The sequence below is a fragment of the Equus quagga genome, chromosome 1 (genome assembly GCF_021613505.1).
Source record: "Equus quagga isolate Etosha38 chromosome 1, UCLA_HA_Equagga_1.0, whole genome shotgun sequence".
NCBI lineage: Eukaryota > Metazoa > Chordata > Mammalia > Perissodactyla > Equidae > Equus > Equus quagga.
The window spans coordinates 93,574,388-93,593,992 of record NC_060267.1 but is presented as its reverse complement, the minus strand read 5'-3'; the positions used below and the strand labels follow the sequence as shown (position 1 = coordinate 93,593,992).

General features: G+C 59.5%; 1 protein-coding gene across 5 annotated transcripts in view; it reads left to right on the top strand.

The window, feature by feature from the left end:
* SARDH (sarcosine dehydrogenase) overlaps nt 1-19,605 on the top strand; it is a 67,930-nt gene that overhangs the window by 15,691 nt on the left and 32,634 nt on the right. For all 5 annotated transcript variants that reach the window (XM_046678098.1, XM_046678106.1, XM_046678128.1 and 2 more), the window contains 7 exons: nt 530-659; nt 4,997-5,083; nt 5,345-5,435; nt 8,518-8,659; nt 11,162-11,248; nt 13,321-13,434; nt 19,073-19,211. In XM_046678098.1, coding sequence (XP_046534054.1) covers nt 530-659; nt 4,997-5,083; nt 5,345-5,435; nt 8,518-8,659; nt 11,162-11,248; nt 13,321-13,434; nt 19,073-19,211 — 790 coding nt within the window. The remainder of the gene's footprint in view (nt 1-529; nt 660-4,996; nt 5,084-5,344; nt 5,436-8,517; nt 8,660-11,161; nt 11,249-13,320; nt 13,435-19,072; nt 19,212-19,605) is intronic.

Below are 19,605 nucleotides of genomic sequence, written 5' to 3'. Positions count from 1 at the left end.
CAGACAGAGTTCCCTGTGGAGGTGACATCTGTGCAGAACCCTGCAGAGAACTAGGTGGGCAAGGAGCTGCCCCAGGTGGAGGTGAAGGCCCTGAGGTCAGATCAAGCTTGCCTTTCTCGAAGAACTGAAGGGAGGTCAGCTGGCCATGGGTCGGTGGTAGACGTGGGCAGGACCAATTCAGGTAGGGCTTCATGAGCCACAGAGAGTCACAGGGAGCCATGGGAGGCTGGAGAGCAAGAGTGTGATCCGATCTGGGAGACTGGGGCAGCGAAGGAGGGTGGGCAGACAGGGCAGCCAGGTAGAGGCCGTGGCAACAATCAAGGGCAGAGCAGGTGGGGCCCAGGCAGGGAAGGAGGACAGGCAGGCCCCGCAGATGGGTTGGTGACAGGAGAGAAACTGAGGGGACCTAAGGGGTCCAGCCCAGCCCAGTCACTCACCTAGCCCCGGGAGGCTGGCCAGGCTCCTACCTGGCCCCCTCTGCTCCAACTGGGCAGCTGTCCCAGGACACGTGCCCCCGCCCTGCCCCCAGGTGTCCGACAAGTTTGCCTTCAGCCTCTTTGACCTGGACTGGGACGTGTTCACCCAGCACATCGAAGGCGCCATCAACCGGGTCCCTGTGCTGGAGAAGACGGGGGTCAAGTCCACGGTCTGTGGCCCGGGTGAGTGGGGAGGCCTGGAAGCTGGGGGTGGGCATCCTTGGGTCCTTCGGGCTGTCTCCTGAGGCTGCCCTGTGCCAGTCCATCCCCAGGCCGTCCCCACGCTCTCTCGTCACATGGTTCCCACAGCTCTGGGTGTCAGCACTGCTTTTAGTCCTCTCTGCAGACAAGAGGCCGGAGCTGTGAGGGCAGAAATTTGCACACGGGCATGTGGCCAGGCTTCTTCCCACCCCAGTGCCAGCCCCTTCTGACGTCCCAGTCCGGGCTCTTCATCCCCACTCGACCCCTCCCTGGAACGTGGTGTTGACATCTGTAAAACGGGATGGTGAGCCCCACCCAGCGTCTGGGAGGCCGAGCGAGGAGGGGGGCCAGGCCCTTTCCTGGGGCCATTCCCACAGGGCTGGAGACCCCCAGTGCCCGGTCCAGCCTCAGCCCCCACTCCCTGCTTCCCAGAGAGCTCCGCCCTGGCCGGCACCCCGGGCTGTCGGCCTCACCCTGCTCTCTGGCCTCGGCAGTCAGCGCTGGCAGGGCTGGACACCCGCTCGGTTTGGAAGGGTCCTGCGGCCCACCTCGTCTCCTTCCTCCGGGAGAGCTGAGCTGACGCAGGCTGGAGCAGCAAGCGGGGCTGTGAGCAAGGTCGCAGTGCCCACGGTGGGGTCTGCCGAGCGCAGCCCCTGACTGCCTGCTGTGGTTGGCACTTGGTGGGTCCTGCACAGGCTGGGGGAGGCCAGGACCCACGGAGCTGAAGGGTTTGCCCGAGGCCAGCAGCTCACTCCTGCAGGGCCCAGGCCAGGCTTTGGGAGTTCCAAGATGAGCGACAGATCCGCATGAGTCACTCACAGCTCAGCAGGGAGAGATGACCGCTCAGTGACTCCATGCCCCGGACAGACCTGGGGGTGCCTAGGGAGCTATGGGGACCCCAGAGTGGGTGAGGCTAATGCAGGCTGAGTGGGTTGTCTGAGCTGGGTCTCAAAGGCTGTGTGCAGGTGGAGAAGATTCCAGAATAAGATTCAAGGCCAAGGTGCACCATGAGCAGAGATGTGGTGCAGAGGAGCCTGCACAGGGCCCCCTTGGTTCCTCTGCCTCTGCCGAGCGCTGGCCCTGCCCATGCGGAGGGTGAGTGAGGAGCACGGCCCGCCGGAGGCTGGGCAGGCCTCGCGTGGTGCGAGCCCGAGGAGGTAGGCTGCCGGGCAGCGGAGGCAGCCTGTTCCAGGGCGATGGCGTGGATGGGAGAGGCTGCTGGCCTGGGGTCCTGGCAAAGGGTGGTCTCTGGAAGGTAGGAGGGGCTCACCCTGGCCTCAGAGCCAGGTGGTCTCAGCTGGGGGGCTCTGCCTGTGGTTAGGCCTAGAAGCTACCAGATACCCAGCACCCATATCGTCGTCGTCTGCCTTTCACTCCACGTTGACTGGCACCTCCTCTGGCAGAGGCAGCACACGGTCAGGTGGGGCAGACCGGGGTGGTCTGTCTGCTGCAGCCCAGGGGCTGGGTGCTCTGACGGGAAGTACAAGGGTGGTGGGCGCAGGAGGGTGGGCTGTCCAGAGGAGGGACAGCCATGCCGAGCCGTGAAGGGGGAGTGGGCACTGAGCGGGGCTGCAGGAGGAGTGTCTGAGCAGGGGGAGCGGGCCAAGTGCAGGCCAGAGACACGCCCTGTGCATCATGGTTCCAGCAGAATCATACCGGTGTCCCCCTTCCTTCCCGGCTCACACAGGGCCTCTCTAACCCTCAACAAAGGCAGGAAATGGGTGGGCTGAGCCTGCCCCCTCAGGGCTGTGGAGACAGCTCAGGCGAGGCAGTGTTGCCTGAAGAGGATACTTTGTATCCCAGGCTCTGAGTTGGAGCCTGGCTGGGCCCTGATTGGCCCAGTGGCCCAGGCTGCTGAGCCCCCTTGGGCGTCTGTGTCCTCCTCTGTGAAATGGGCAACAGAGCACCTGTGAGCAGGGGCAGAGCGAGGACGAGGGGCCGTGGGTGAGGGGCGGGTCACGGTCCAGGCCAGCGGACTGCAGAGTCCCCTGAGCGAAGTGGACGGCCGGAGGCCAGCGGGTGGAGTGCCCTCCAAGGGTCATGCAGCGAATGGGGGTGGGGCCAGGACAGGAGGGAGGGTCCTGATGCCTAGCAGCTGTGGCCTGCTGGGGGGCCAGCCTGGCGTCCACACAGGCGCAGGCCGGGCTGCTTTCACCTGTTCAGTGCATAAAGAAGCCTGTGGCTTCCCCAGGAGAGACAGGTGGGGACAGGGGCCCACTGTAGTGGGCAGGTGGGAGGCCAGCCTAGTGCAGGACGCCCACTCCCCACGGCTCCCCTGGGCCTGCGTGGGACTGGCAGTGAGAGGGAGAGGCCTGGAAGGATCCTAGGGGCAGGCATCACCCGGGAGCATCCTCGTTGTCATTAGACTGGGGTCCTCGCCCCCAGGAAGGCCTGTCTGTGGGGACACATGCGTGTGAGGACATCTTGTGCCTGGTTTCCTGGCCGTGGGGGAGGATTGGTGGGGAAACCAGCATCTCTCCGTGCCGGGGAGGACAGGTGCGGTCGACGGCCTTCGGCCTCTGGGACAGCAGGGAAGTCCCAGGCCCCCTTGACTTTGGGGCAGCTGGGGCAGGCAGAGCGCTCACTCCAGAGTCAGGTGGTCAGAGCCAGGGTCGGGCCCCCGCCCATGCTGCCTGGGGGGCCCGTGCACCCCACATGCACCCTCATGTTGCTCGATCGTGAGTCACTTGTCAAACATCCAAGAGACCCTTGTCTCCCGAAACGCTCCTGCTGCTGGCTCTCTGCTCGAGTCCCCGTGAGGCTGTTCAGAACGTCCTGTCCACCTGCCAGGCCGGCCAGAAACGCTTCCAGGCACCCAAGGGCTCAGAGGGCGGTCCCGCACGCACCTGTGGCCTCCCCCTCCTTTCCTGCCGGGGCGGCTCCTTCTCCATCACCTCCTCCGAGCCACCCTGGCTTCTCGCCTCCCCACCCGACGGTCTCCCCGCCTCCCTGCTCGCTCCTTGTAGCCCGATCTTCACGCATGTATTGGTGGCTCTGCCCTCCTGACGCCTCTGCTGGAGGACCACCGAGGGTACCCCCCTCCTCTCTGTCCTGCCTCCTCCCCCTGCCTGCAGCCACCGGGCACTCTCTGCCCCCAGGAGGCCCAACTTCTTGGAAGCCCCCCCGGTCCCCCAGGGCTGGTGGCCTCCTTTCGCTCAGGTGCTGAGGGTCAGAGACCAGGGTCGGGTGGTCACCGCAGGGAACAGGACCCAGCTTGTCACCAGCACGTGTGGGAGAAGAGCTCGGGCCGGGAGCCAGGCAGCCAGCCGTCCTGCTCCAGGGGTCACTGGCAGGGCAACCAGGGATAAATGAGGCCCAGTGTCACACGGGGTCCTCTTCCCCACCCCGGGTACCGATGGTGCCAGCCAGAGAGGGTTGTTAGGAGCAGCCAGCACTCCAGTCACTCACAACCCCTGTCCCATCGTATTTTCTTCCCAGACCCTCTTTTCTGCTTATTTACCTCTTTGTTCTCTGTCTCGCTCACTCCCCCATCAGCTGCCCACCTGGGGGACTTGTCTCGTTCAGAGCTGCCTCCCAGGGTGGAGCCCTCGGCGCAGACGGATGGGCTGCAAGTGTCTGTAGACAGACTAACTCCAGCCCTGTGGAGTAAGAGCCGTGACCTGGAGTTTACAGATGAGGAAACTGAGGCTCAGAGAGGCGAAGTCACTTGCCCAAGGTCACACAGCTAGGAAGGGGTAAAGCAAGGTTGGAACCTAGGACTGTGACTGCAAAGTCCAGCTCTTTAAAATTATGCCCGAGAGTCCCTCTCTCTCCACGTCCTGGCCTCTGCCCATGGCCTGCTGGCAGCAGACAGAAGCGGGAGGCTCAGTCCCCTCTCCCAAAGCACTTATGATAATTTATTCATTCAACAAACATCGATCAAGCACCTACTGGGCCCAGTTTGCTGGGCCCTGTGCTAGGCCTCGGGACACAGCCGTGAGTGAAGCCCAGTCCCTGGCCTCAGTGCGGGAAGGTGGTGCAGGGAGGGGGAGCCACACACTGTGCTGGGGGCCAGCAAAAGGCCCCTCATCAGCAGGAGGATGGTGATAGCCAGGAGACAAACCTGGAGCCTGCAAGGCAGGCCCCAGCTCAGGTCGGGTAGTTCTGGAGGTAAATGCCAAGGAGCTCAGGGGAAGGTGGCAAGAGCAATCAGGGAGGCTCCCTGGAGGAAGTGGCCTTGAGCTGGGGGCCTTAAGGATGGTGAGGGTCTGGATGAAGGAGGCACCTGCAGACCCCCACCTCAATTACTGCCTCTCCGGAGACCCTGCCCCAAGTGCGTGTGGCCTGGAGGGAGCTTCAGGCTCCCCCCTCCCTTGCAGAGTCCTTCACGCCGGACCACAAGCCCCTGATGGGGGAGGCGCCTGAACTCCGAGGATTCTTCCTGGGCTGCGGCTTCAACAGTGCAGGCGAGTGTGGGCGGCAGCGGCCCCGGCCCCCGCCTGAGGGAGGGTGGCCCGCTCGGCCTCTCCAGTTCTCCCCCGAGGCGGGGGGCTGGCCCAGGAGCACGGGACAGGCCTGCAGGGAGGGGGTGAGGGCCCCTCGGGTGGCCATGCCCAGGCATGGGGTCCGGGGCTTGGGGGGTGAGGCTGCCTGTGGAGGTGGGAGGGGCAGGAATTGAGGGGGTGCTCTGGGGGTGGGTTGCAGACCTGTGGCTCTGCTCTTGCCAGGAATGATGCTGGGCGGCGGCTGTGGGCAGGAGCTGGCCCACTGGATCGTCCATGGGCGCCCTGAGAAGGACATGTATGGCTACGACATCAGGCGAGTGTGCTCCGGGCCCCATGGGCAGGGGCGCCTGCTTACCAGCTGCCCTAGGATCTGGCGAGGAGGGGAAAATAGGGAGGGCCTTTTAGAAAGGAGCCTTCCCTGAAATTCAGAGGGCTTCCTGGAAGAGGCAGCGGCAAGGGAAGATAGGGAGGAAGGCTGGCGGCAGGGGTGGGGCTACAGGGGCCTGGGTTTGGCAGATCCATGGCCCTTCCGTTTCCAGGATCTCTTGGGTCAGTGTCCTACCTGACCTGCCGGACAGCTCCAGGGTCATCTCCAGTGGAATCTCATCGTCCCACTTTGCAGACGGCGAGTCTGAGGCCTGGGGAGCAGGAGGGGCTGCACAGGCCGCCCGGGGCGCGGGGCTGGGCTGGGGTAGCTGTTACTGTGTGTGCGGTGGCCTGGACCCAGGTGGCCTTGAGCAGAGATGTCGGTCGCATCGTTCACTTACTGGGTGATGGGAATAAATCAGACTCAGTGCTGAGCGATTCCCGCCCCACCCTCCGTGACGCGGGATGAGGGTGTGTGGGCTGTGAGTGTCGGTGGAGCCGTGACCGCGTCCGTGTAGGTAAATGCTCGGCGTCAGGTGCACGCGGGAAACGCTGAGTAAACCTGAGCCGAGGGTGCTGATGGCAGAGCCGCAAGGCCTCCTGGGGCCCAGCCCTCTGCGAGTGGGGCCAGCGACACGGGCGCTCCCAGGCAGGGTCCCAAGGGGGGAGTAGTGGGGCCAGGATCATGTCCCCAGGTGGCAGCTCCGTGCCCTACAGGTGGCACTGCCTTTGGGTGTTCGCCCACTCCCCTGTACCCGCTCCTGGCACACAGCCTCCCTGGGGAGACCCCCGCTGCCTGGGAGGGCCAGAGAGGGTGGTGGCCCAGCTCTTCTGCGCACCCGTCCCTTCCTGGCCTGATGAGGACGTTACTCCTACCATGGGGGATGTCTGGAACCCACCGAGACAGACAGACAGACAGACAGACAGACACTGAGATCGCCACTACTGCCACCCGCTCTGTGGTGCCTGGCGCAGTGTGCTCCACTCTCTGGCTGCCTCAGAGCCCGTCTGGGTCTGTGCCCACGCACTCTCCCAAGAGAGGAATGTTCCAGAAGTGATAAAGCTGCAAGGGGCCTCAGGGATGGACCAGGCCACGCCCCTCCCGCTACAAACAGCAGAAAGGAGGCTTCAATGGCGAAGGCCACTTGCTTGAGGTCACCCAGGACACTGGCCAGAGTGGGCAGGGACCCAGCTACCAGCCCTGGGCAGGGCTGTCCCCTGTGCCCCGGCTTCCCTCGAGGTGAGGCCTCCAGCGCTGGAATCAGACCCACCAATCACACCTGGCCCAGCAGGTCCTCCTAGGGCTGAAGTTACAAAACGGGGCCTGCCCCCTACCCGGGCTGGAGGGCCACAGGCAGGGCAGGGGGTCATACACCCAGCAGCAGCCTTAGCTCTCAGGCTGCCCACGCCCCTGGCCAGTTGAGGACGAGGGCCGGGCCTCCCTCCCTCATCAGCCATCTTTCGCTCACACGCTGAGACACGGCAGGGGTGCTTTGTGGGCTGGTCTGTGGTCGGGGGCAGAGCTGGGGCCTCTGTCCCGGGCCAGGCTGGGGCCTTGGGGTTGGGAGGCAGAGGGTACAGGGAGGGAAACTCAGATCTGGTGCGCCCACCCTTCTGGCCCAGGCAGTGCACCCCCGGAGACAGCCGGCTAATGACATTCAGGCCCAGGCGGTCATTGACGTGGGACTTCCATGTCCACCAGCCACCGCCCCCCCCCCCCCCCGCCCCCTGCTGACTGGATGGCTCCCACCACAGGGACCAGCTGCAGGCACCCCGCACCCAGGGGCTTTCGCTAGAACGCTAATGAGATGCTCTTCCTGCCGAGGCCTGAGCGAGCAGATGTAGCTGTGTACTCTCAGCTGTTCCTCCTCCTCTCTGAGCCTCAGTTGCCCCATCCATGAAAGGGGAATGGCGGTCCACCGTCTCAGTGAAATGCATTTGAGGGTCCCGTGTGCAAATGCTTCTTCCAGTGCCTGGCACAGGCGGGGCCCGGAGTGTGGGCTGTCAGGTTTAGGACAAGTCCCCAGGGTCCAGGTGAGCAGGGGAGGAGAACAGAGCCACTGAGGAGGGGGGCCCTGGAGGACAGGTGAGGTGCCAGCAGGTGGAAAGTGAAGGTGGGGACCGACGGGGTTCGGGGGGAGGCAGGCTGAGCGGGGGGTCTGGGAGGTGGGTCTGTGCACGGGTGGGGCTGCCGGCCCATCATCTCACTGCCGTGCACAGTTGGGCCCGGGCAGCCATGGCCCGGCCGAGACCAGACGGAAGTGCTGTTGGGCAGCTCCAGCTGCTCTGACCATGCGAGGGCTGGAGGAGGGGCCCAGGCGATGGGGGCTGGGGCCTCTTAGCTCAGCAGGAAATAGCTGGAGGCAGGGGTTGAAGGGGCTGCACGTGGTGTCCCAGCTCCAAGGGGACAAACCTGTCCTGATGACACCACCCCCGGGAGTGGGGTTCCGAGACACACCTGGGATTTCCCCCAGAGTCTCTGCACCTCTCAGGCCCCGGGCCTGACTCAGAGCTGGGGCCCACCTTCAGAAACAGGCTCTGGGGGGCCCTGAGCTGAGAGGAGTGACTTCACCCCTGCCTCCCCTCCCCCTCCATCACGTCTGCTGACTCTAAACTCTGAAGATCCTTCACATGGACTTCCACCAGCTCGTGGGCTTCTGGACCCCTCCCGGGGCCTTCTCAGGCCTGGGCACCAGAAGGTGATGGTGAGCGGGACTGAGCCCAAGGCCCAGGTCAGGGGTGAGAAGCACGGCTCGCCCCGGAGCACCGAGCACCATCCACCTGAGGGCCATGCCCGTGGTGTTCGCTCCCTGCTCCCGACAGCTGCGGGGGGCACAGGTGACCTCACCCAGGTCTGGGGGCTGCCGGAGCCCCACGCTGGAGCCTGCAGAGCCGGGAGCCCCTCTTGATGCCCGTGCCACGGGGAAGACTCTGGCAGAGGGGCGAGGGTCCAGCTTTGCCCTGGGTCCTGGGCCGGCCCTTCCCTAACAACCCCCCAGAGTGGTGACCGGGCCCTCCGTCTGCTACAGGCGCTTCCATCACTCGCTGACCGACCACCGCCGCTGGATTCGCGAGCGCAGCCACGAGTCCTATGCCAAGAATTACTCTGTGGTCTTCCCCCACGATGAGCCGCTGGCAGGGCGCAACATGAGGAGAGACCCCCTGCACGAGGTACGGCCCTGATGGCACCTGCTCTGGGCGGCTGAGCTCACTCGAGGGGAGGCCAGCGTATCGGGGTGACGGAAGTGCATGTGGTGCCCCCGCTGCAGGACAGGGGAGGGGATGAGTGGCTCCTCCATTCCCGGGTGCTTCCTGAAAGAACACGCTCAGAGAACACACCTGGGAGCCTCTCCTGACAGCTGACACAGGGCTCCTGAGCCGCAGGTGCACGGGCAGGTGAGGGCAGTTGCATATCAGAGGAGGGTGCAGCCAGACAGCGGCCTGCTTGTGGAGACTGCTTGGATGTCTTTGCTCCTTGGCAAGCTTCTACTTCTACGTTGAAACCCACCATCAGATGCCCTTCCCTGAGGTCTGCCCCGTGCATTCTCCCAGGCCCCCTGGACAACGCAGGCACCTTGCCTGTGCTCCCAGCCCTTCTCCAGCCACCCCGCACCCCCACCTCATCTTGGGCTGCACACTTTGCTTACCTGTCTGCGAGGACCCTGGGAACAGGAGCTGTGCCCGGTCCCTCTGGTTCCTGAGCCCTGAGCACAGAGCCTGACTCTTAAGAGATGCTCAGGAATGTTTGGTGACTGGGTGGATGGGGAGGAGGCGGGGGCGGGGTAGGTGCAGGGAACAGGGCGCATTGAAGCTGAAGAAGGAGGCTCCTTGGTCGGGGACTCCAGTGCCTGGACCCCAGAGGGACCCGGTGTCCACTGCACCTCCGGGGACAGTGGCTGGAAGACCTCCGTGATTCCGGGGCTGCCCTGACCCTCAGCCTGGCTTAGGGGCCAGCTAGGACCTCAGCCCACACGTGGCCCTGGGCCCTCCACAGCCTGCCTAGGGGCTTTAACCTCCCCACACTGGTCCCGACAGCTCAGCAGCCTCCCCGACAAACGCAGGGCTTGCTGGACCGGGGAGTGGAAGGAGGTGGGCTCAGGCACTTCTCCCCAAGGGCACAGTCCCTGCCCCCGAGGGACATCCCACTCACCCCGCCTGCACCTCTCTTCCTTCGAGCGCCCTTCTGAGGATGCTCCCAGCCACCATGTGTGTTTCTAAATAGAGGAGCCTGCTCCCACTTTCCCTCTGTGGACAGGGACCTCATCCCCAGTCCATGTGTCTCCATCACTCACTGAGGGGTTGTAGCCGGGTGTCAAGGTTGGCCGTGTGACTTTGTCTGCTTCTTGTCCCCCTCGGGGTCCCGTTGGTCCACAGGAGGCGGCAGACGCAGCCTGTCCGCACCAGTGGGCACCCATGAGCCCTGGCAGATGCGTGCCCCGCCATGCTCAGCATGGGCTCGTTTGCCCATTGCCAGTTGGACGGGGTGGCCCGCGGCACAGGGCCTTTCCAAACCTGAGAGTGGAGATAACTTTTTCCCCCAAACCAAATTTATTTTCAAAGAAATCTGCCACTAGATTACTTTATTGCATCCACTCTATTTTTTTTATTGTGGTAAAATTCATATAACACAAAATTTGCCGTTTTATAGCAGACAATTCAGGAGATTAAGTACATTCTCTATCCTGTGCAACCATCACCGCTATCTAGTTCGAAACATTTTCGTCACCCCGAAAGGGAACCCTGTACCCATTAAACAATAACTCCCGCTCCCCTCTCCCCCCAGCCTGGAAAAGCCACTCATCTACTTTCTGTCCCTCTGGATTTGCCTATTCTGGATTCTCCATGTAAATGGATTCAGATGCCATGTGACCTTTTCTGTCTGGCTTCCTTCCCTCAGCGTGCTGTTTTTGGGGTTCATCTGTGTCGTAGCAGGTGTCAGAATTCCTCTCCTTCTGAGGGCTGGATAATGTTCCGTAGGACAGACAGCCACAGTGACCGGTCCGTCAGTCGATGGGCACCTGGGCTGTTTCCGCCTCTCGGCTGTTGGGAATCATGTTGCTGTGAACACACGTGTACACGGCCCGTTCGAGTCCCTGTTTTCATTTCTCTTGGGTGTTCACCTGGGGGCAGAACTGCAGGGTCACATGGCGCACAGTCTGCTTGGCTGCCCCAACAAAATCCTGCTAACGGGGGCCTGAAACAGCAGAAGTTCACTCTCACTGCCTGGAGCCTGGGAGGCCCAGGTCAGGGGCCAGCTGTCAGGTTCCTGGTGAGAGCTCTTCCGCCTTCTCGCTGTGTCCGCCCATGGCGGAGAGAGAGCTCCCCTCTTTAGAAGGATTCGGGCCCCACCCCTATGACCTCATTTCACCCCAATTCCCTCCTCGTGGGCCTGTCTCCAAATACGGTCCCGCAGGGCGTGTGGGCTGCAACGTAGGAATGGGGGGCTGCCATCCGTCCACAGCAGAAGGTCATCGTACAGATGGCAATTCTTAGGGCAGTGCGGGGGTGCGGGGGGAGCTTGGGGGAGGAGCTGAAGCCTGGGCTTGGGGCCTGGCTCTGAGTGCGAGGATCTCTTTCCTCTCTGCTTCCTGGGGTATAAAGTGGTGGACTCGGTCGCTCTCTGCTCTGCATGGGGGGGTGTGCCTGGGTGTGAAGGGTACGTGTTCCCCCCAGGAGCTCCTTGCACGAGGCTGCGTGTTCCAGGAGCGGCACGGCTGGGAGCGGCCGGGATGGTTTAACCCCGGAGGAGGCACAGCTCCGGTGAGTAGACCCCTGGTGCCCAACAGCCATGCCACCCTCTGCCCCCACCCACCTCTCCCCTCTCTGCATCCCGGGATGCCCAGGGTGGCCGCAGGGTCCAGCTGTCGCCAGTGCAAGTGGAGGCTGACTGGGCCGGGGGGCGGTTGAGTCATCTTCTACTCTGGGAAGCTGAGCTCCCGGCGATCTGCCTGTGAGCGTGTGTGGCTGCCTCTGCAGACATCCCCACTCACCACCCACGGTGGCCAGGCCTTCCGCAGCCCTGATGAGCCTGGAGCCCCTGGGACAGCTGGTGTTCCACGGGGGCAGGGCGTGCACAGACACCCCCAGTGTGCAGGAGAAATTAGAGCATCTTCTCATAATTCTGTTCCTATATTTTTGGCAGCTGTGGCTGTTGTTTTGTTAGTAGAAGGGTTTAACACAAAATTAAGCATTCGTACGTTAGTCGATAAGTGGGGATTTCACAGCATCCTGGCCTCTGGGTGGTTCTCCTGGGGGCTCCCCAACTCCCCAGTGCCTCCCAGGGACCCGGGTCCTCAGAGGGAAGAATGAGCCGTCCTGCTGTGGTGCCTCCGGCAGGGGTCCCTGAGCTGGGGTGTGATGCTGTAAGCCCACCATGCGGGCCGTATTTGATGCAGACTTGTGACATCCCCCGTTGTATATTTCGCCAGTCCCTCCATCAACCCAGCTTCCATCTCCATAGCAACCTGCTCCCAAGGCTGGTTCAGGGCAACCTTAGGGGAGACGGGAGCCAAAACTCTCTGATGGCTTTGACTTCTGCTCCTCTGGGGTCCTCAGGAAGGGGGTGCCTGGGAAGACCCTGCCCTTGAGCAGCTCCCTGCAGAGCCCCCTGCCTTCCAGCCGGGTCTACCCTGGAAGCCCCTCTCCCTGGAATCTGTGGGCCAGGAGAGGAGCCTGGAGCAGGAATGGGGAACACGCCCTCGGTCCCAGGTTGAGCAGGCTTTGCAGCCCCATCTGGGAGCCACCCCGGGGGGTCCAGAACACCGAGTGACGAAACACATGTCCCCAAATGCCTGGTGCCCAGCCAGGCTGGAGCAGGCGGGGATGTCCCTGCTGGGGCCTCAGGGGCCTGTGGAGCCTCTGCAGACTCCAGTAAAGGCCCCTCCCTGGAGCCAGGGCTGGAGCTGGGGCTCAGGGGAGCAGAGGCCCAACCCAGGCAGAACCTCACCCTTGCCGGCCCTTCCCTGCAAAGAGAGACGTGGCGGGGCTGGCCGTGCTGGGAGGTGAGAGTTGACTGGCTCGCTCACACCATTCCCAGCGGAGTTAGGAGGGAGGAGGAATGGGGTGCTGGGTTGTAGGGGGTCTCTGGGAGCAGCTGGCAGAGCACAAGAGAGGCCAAGGTGAGTGGTGTGGCTGAGGAGCCTCCTCTGGGGCCCACCGGCCACCCCGGGTCATGCCAGGCTCTGTCAGGAACTCGCCTGTGCCCTGGGACAAGTTTTCATCTCTGTGCCTCAGTTTCTCACCTGTGGAAAGGATCTCCCTCCTGAGAAGCAGGGTCTGCCCCAGAGCGGGACTTGGTCCTGGATCCCCATGGCAACAGCATCTGGAGCCGGTGCTGCAGCCACCCCCACCTCCCCAACTCCATCCCCCTCTTCCTCAGCAAGCCCGGTCCCTGGGCCTTATCCCACTGCCTCAGCACTGACCTGGAGGCCCTGACGGTGGCCCCGAGGTCCCTGTGGACCTGCCCCTGCCTCCCCTTCAGCCCCATCTCTCCCTACTGTGATTTCACCCAGTTTCTTCTCCATCCTCCTGGGCCCCCAACCTGCTTGGCCCGCTCTCTCCACCGGTTCTCCGACCCTCCACCACCATGGTGATAAGGGTGTCATTTGTGTAACGGTTGATGGAATGTCTGAAGCCCGCCACCTCCCCTGCCCTCGTCCACCACCTACTCACCCAGGGGAGGGAAGCTCAGCGAGGGCAGGGCCAGGCCTATCTTGTCTTGCTTCGTCTCCCCAGGACCCAGCTCAGTGCCTGCCCAGCTGCAGGCACCAGCCACATTTGTGCAGAGAGGGAGGGAGGCGGGGGACCGGAGATGCCCACGTCTGCTCTCCCAGGTTCTCCCTTATGACTACTACGGGGCTTACGGGCACGCGGCGCACGAGGACCACGCCTACGGCAGGCTGCTGCAAGACGAGTACACCTTCGACTTCCCGCCCCACCACGACGTAGTGAGTAGCTGAGTCCCTGCTGGACGAGAAAGTGGGGACTCCACGGGGCTGGCCCTCGGGGCCCTGACGAGGTCCCGCCCGGTCTGCCGGCTCGATGTGCACCCCTGTTTTTGACTGACTCAATTTTGAGGAGGAATCTGGTGATGCTTTCCTCTCCTCCTCTTCTCCCTGGTCTGTACGAAGATTTTGCCAGCAGTTGGCCCTCAGGGTAATATTACTGCTCGGGGCAGCGGGGCTGGGGAGCAGACCGGCCTGGGTCTTGCTGTGTGGCCTCAGGCTAGGGGCTTCACCTCTCTGAGCCTCCCTTCCCTCCTGCCCTCCGAGCTGTTCTGGGGCCCTCATGAGATTTTGTGAGTGACAAGCTCCTCCTTCAGGGGCTCAGCGAGGTGCGCTCCGGGCTGAGCTCTTGCAGAGTAGATCCAGGACAAGGAGGTTCAAGACAGGACAAGCAGAGGAGACCCGAGCCGAGGGAGGGCCTGTGGTCTGGGGCCTGCTCGCCGCCCCTCTTGCTCCGGAAGTGGAGTATCTGATGTGGGAGGAGAGCTGTGGCCTCAGCCTGGGGGTCCCCAGAGCCCAGGGCAGCCTGGGAAGCGTCCATGAGGGGGTTCCCAGGCCTCTGGGGAGGGTGCCAGGCCAGCATCCTGGGCATGCCACCTGTGGGACACACATCCCCTCACTCAGAAGCTCCCAGGCTGGGTTTAACGCTCTGCTGTCTCGGCTTAAAACCCTTCATACGTTTTGAACAAGGGCCCAAAGTTCCATTTTGCACTGAGCGGGTCCTGCAGGAAAGGAACCGTTTGCGCCCACGATTTCCCCCAAAGCTGGCTCCAACGGGAAGGTGTCTGTTAAAGGTGCTGGCGGATGGGGCTTCTGGGGTGGAACAGGAGGCGCGTCCCAAAGCTTGGAGCACAGGCCCATCTCCTCGCCCCGGTCCTTGGGGCTGCCTCTCGGGGGTGAGTGGGGCCACGTCTGGCACCTCCGCACGTGCGGCATCTGAGGCCTGCGGGATGTTCCAGCCCTCGAGGACGTGGGAGCTCGGCGAGGATGCCAACTTGGCTTCGTGGCTTCCTCCAGCCTCCGAAAACGCTGCACGGTCCCAAAGCATGAAACAGGCGCTTGTTCTCAGCGCTGGCAACTTCCCCAGCTGGCGGCTGACAGTCAGCCGGGGAAGGCGTTTTGGGTTTTGTTGGAAGCCCCAGCGGCCTGAGCGCAGGTGCCCGACAAGGGCAGGAGCTCCGTGTGGGCAGTAGGGTGGGGAAAGTCGGGGAGGTGGGTAGCGGGAGCTGGGAGTCGCACAGGCCCGGTGGGTGCTGGTTAGCAGCCAGCTCTCTGGGGGCAAGGCCTGGTCTGTGGTGCTGGCCGATTTCCCTTGTGTAAATGCTCTCACCACCCACCCACCCGGTCCACCCAGCTGGCATCACTGAGTGCAGAGCTGGGAAGAGATGCACAGTTGCCTCTCATGGCCGGTGCCCCACTGGACAGACCTGGCTGAGTGATGGCTCTGCCATTTTCCACCTGTCTAACCCGAGCAGACAGTCTCCCCTCCCCGGGCTCAGAGGGCCCTGGAGTCTGAGGTTGCTATAGCAGTCACGTCACGGGGGCGGCGTGTGTGCTGTGGGGTGGGAGGAGAGGACGCAGGCTCCTGACACGCAGAGAGTGCCCAGCAAGCAGTGACTGCGCGGTTATCGTGTTTTTCAGTAATAACGATGGAGTTGGCACACGCTGTCGGCAGCTGGGCGATGCGTTTAGAGCAAAGATGGAGTGGCTCTGGGAGGGAGGACCAAGCGGAAGAAGCGGGTGGATGACAGAAGACCTTGCAAACCCGGCCAGGGCATCTGTACACCGTGGGGAGGGAAATAAGGAGACACGGTGTCGTCTTTGTTTTTGCAACAGCTTTATTGACATGAGAGAGAATTCACACACCATACAATGCCTCCATTTAAAGTATACAAGTTGATGTTTTTTAGTAAGTTCACAGGGTTCTGCATCATTGCCACGATCTAGCACATTTTCCTCTCCCCCAAAAGAAACCCCACACCCATTAGCAGTCACTGCCCATTCCCCACCCCATCCCCATCCCCAGGCAACCACGAATCTTTTCTGTCTCCATAGATTCACTCAGCAGATATTTCACATAAGTGGAATCATACAGCGTGTGGTCTTTTGTGTCTGGCTTCTTTCACTTAGCATGATGTTTACCAGGTCCATCCATATTGTAGGACATATCGGTGTTTCACTGCTTTTTATTCTGAACAATAGTCCATTATACGGATAGACCCCATTTTGTTCATCCACTCATCCGTTGGTGGTCATTTGAGTGGTTCCTACTTTCTGGCTGTTATGAGTGATGCTGCTATGATCTCGTGTGTACAAGTTTTTGTGAGGATGTTTCCATTTCTCATGGGCGTGTATCTAGGAGAGCGGTTGCTGGGTCATGTGCTAACTCTCTCTGGAACATTTTGAGAAACTGCTGTTTCCCAAAGGGGCTGCCCCACTTTACCTTCCCACTAGCAGTGTGTGAGGCTCCAGTCTCGCCACATCCTCACTGACACTTGTCATTGTCTGTCTCTGATTCTAGCCATCCAAGTGGACGTGAGGTGATATCTCATTGTAGTTTTCTCCCTCCCGCCCCCAAGAGATTATCATTGTGGTTTTGAGTTGCATTTCCCTAATGACTAATGATGTTGAGCATCTTTTCATGTGTTTATTGGCCATTTGTGTATCTTCATTGGAGAAATATCTCTTCAGATCCTTTGCTCATTTTTAAATTGAGTTGTTTGTCTTTTTATCGAGTTATGAGTTCTTCATACATTCTGAATACAAGTCCATAATCAGACATATGATTTGCAAATATTTCCTCCCATTCTGCAGGTTGTCTTGTCACTTTTTGGATGGTGTCGTTGGCAGCATAAAAGATCCTAATCTTGATGAAGTACAACTTATGTCTTTTTTCTTTTGTCCCTTGTGCTTATGGTGTCATATTTCAGAAGGTGTTTTCCTAACCCAGGGCCACAGAGATTTATTCCCATATTTTCTCCTCAGAATTTTATCGTTTTAGCTCTTACGCTTCAGTCTCTGAGCATTTTGATGACATTTGTGTGGGTGTGAGGAAGGGCTCCACTTCATTCTTCCGCGTGTGGATGTCCAGTGGTCCCAGCTCCATCTGTTGATTGTTATTTCCCCCGTTGAGTTGCCTGGTGCCCTCGTCAAAAGTCAATTGACCAGAAACCTGAGGGTTTACGTCTGGACTCTCAGTTCTACTCTATTGATCTGTGTGTCCATCCTTAGGTCATACCTCTCCCTTTGATCCCAGGAACTTCATAGTAAGTGTTGAAGTCAGGAAATTGGAGTCTTCTGGCTTTGTTCTTCTTTTTCAAGATTGTTTTTGAATATTCTGGGTCCTTTGCATTTCCGTGTGAATTTTAGGATCAGCTTGTCGATTTCCGCCAAGAAGCCAGCTGAGGTTTCGGTGGAGATCGTGCTGAGTCTGCAGATCAGTTAGAGGCGCATTGTCACCTCAACGGCAGCAATTCTTCCTTTCACAGACACGGGGTGTCTTTCCATTTATTTAGGTCTTCTTTAATTGCTTTCAAAAATATTTCTAGTTTTCAGGGTATAAGTTTTGCACTTTTGTTAAATTTGTTCATAAGCATTTTTAAACTCGTTTTGATGCTGTCATTGGAATGATTTTCTGAGCTTCACTTTCGATCGTTCATTGCTGGCGTATGGAAATACGACAGCTCTTTTGTTTGTTGCATGTTGACCTTGTATCCTGCAGCCTTGTTGGACTATTTTATTTGTTCTAATGGTTTTTTAGGTGGTTTCTCAGGATTTTCTATGTGCAAGATCGTGTCATCTGCAAATAGAGGCAGTTTTACTTATTCTCCTCCAACCTGGATGCCTTTTATTCCTTCTTTTTGCCTAAACGCTGCCCGGCCAGGACCTCCCGCGCCACGTTGAGTGGAAGTGGCGGCGCCGACAGCCGTGCCTTCTTCCTGAGCAGAGGGGGTGACACTCAGTCTTTCCCCATTAAGTAGGATGTCAGCTGTGGGATTTTTGTACCTGCCCTTCCTCAGGTCGAGGAAGTTCCCTTTTTGCTCCTCGTTTACTTGGAGTTTTTACACCAACGGGTGTTGGATTTTGTCAAATGCTTTTTTTGCATCTGTTGAGATGATCCTGCGGGTTTTGCCCTCTGTTCTGCTGATGGTGCATCAGTCGAATGACTGGGGATGTTAAACCAGCGTCCCGTTCCTGGGGTGAATCCCACTGGATCGTGCTATGTAATTTTTTTGATATGTTGTGAGTTTGGGTTTGCTAGTGTTTTATGGAGGTTTTTGTGTCTGTTTTCATGAGGGATGTTGGTCTGCAGTTTCTCATGAGGTCTTTTTCTGGTTTTGGCTTCAGGGTAATGCTGGTCTCATGGAATGAGTTGCAAAGTGGTTCCTACTCATATTTTCGGGGAAGAATTTGTGAAGAACTGGTATTAATCCTTCCTTGGATGTTTCGTAAAATTTGCCAGTGAAGCCGTCTGGGCCTGGGCTTTTCTTTGTGGGGAACGATAAGTTACTAATTTGATCTCTTTTTCGTTATAGACTTATTCAGGCTTTTTCTTCTTCAGTAATTTGCGTCTTTCTAGAAATTTGTCTGCTTTCTGTCTATTGTGTTGGCATGGTTGATTTCCGTTTCTGTTGGTGAGGTAGCGACGTCCCCCATGTTCATTCCTGATTTTGGTACTTCCAGTCTCCTCTCCCTTTTTCCTTGATCAGTCCAGGAAAAGGTTTGCCAACTCTGTTGATCTTTTCAAAGAACCAACGTTAATTTTGCTGAATTTTCTCTCTCTGTCTATTGTCTATTTCATTTCTTTCCATCCTAATCGTTACTCTTTCTTTCCTTCTGCTTGCTGTGGGTTTTCTTTGCTCTTCTTTTCTAGTTTCTCAAAGTGGAAAGTTAGGTTATGGATTGGAAGGTTTCTTTCCTAATAGTCACACGTCACTTAATGACAAGGACATGTTCTGAGAACTGCGTCATGGGGCGATTTTGTCCTTGTGCGACCATCATAGAGTACGCTTACACACACCTCGATGGTCCAGCCTCCTACACACCTAGGCTGCATGGTGCTAAGCTCATGGGACCACCATCCCATGTACGTGGCCCGTCCGTGACCAGAACATCATTATGTGGCGCACAGCCGTCTGGGCAGGGACAGGGGTCGGGTCCCTGAGAGCATGGCCGCAGCCTCATCCCTTCGGTTTTCCTTTGTTGTGCTGTCACTGTCATTCATCTCAAAGGATTTGCTAATTCTCCTTGAGGTTTTTTCCTTTGATCCCTTGGTGTGTTAGGAGTGTGTTGTGTAATTTCGCCTATTTGTGAATTTGCCAATTTTGCTTCTGCTATTGATTTCTAGTTTAGTTCCATTGCAGTGAAAGAACATGCTTTGTATGATTTTAATCCTTTTGAATTGATTGCGTCCGGCTTTATGGCCTACAATCTAGCCCGGTGTGTGTTCTCTGTGCTTGAGGAGAACGTCATGGTGAGGGGGCTTGGCAGGTGTGCCGCAGAGCGCCCCGGGGCCCACGTTCCTGGGGAGGAGGCCCGTCTCAGAGCCCCCGCAGCATCTCACCTCCCTGGATCCTTGCAGATCAAGAAGGAGTGTCTGGCCTGCAGAGGGGCTGCTGCTGTGTTCAACATGTCCTACTTCGGGAAGTTCTACCTGGTGGGCTTGGATGCCAGGAGGGCCGCCGACTGGCTCTTCTCCGCTGATGTCAGCCGACCCCCAGGTAAGGGGCCCAGCGCAGGCCATGCTCCTCTCTGCTGCAGCGCCAGGCAGAACTCCACGGGCACAGCCCCGGGCACTGAGACGACCTTGTCGCCTCTGGGCTCCTCCAGCACATGGCTCTGCCCCTCGCCCTGGCCCTGGGACCCTATGTCCAGATCCCTCTGGCTTTATCACCAAGCCCCAGACCCTAGACCGTGCAACTGTCTTCCATCCCTCCCTCCATCTTGGCTTGCCCTCCTCCCTCCCTCCTTTCCCTTTTGCTCTGTTCCAGAAGGAGTCAAGGCAGCAGGCCTTCAGTAAATGTCTCCTGGGACTGGGGAGCCCCTCCACTCACCCCTGCAGGAATGCACTTCCCAACTGGGTTTCCAGAATTAAATAAAAACACAGGATGCTCA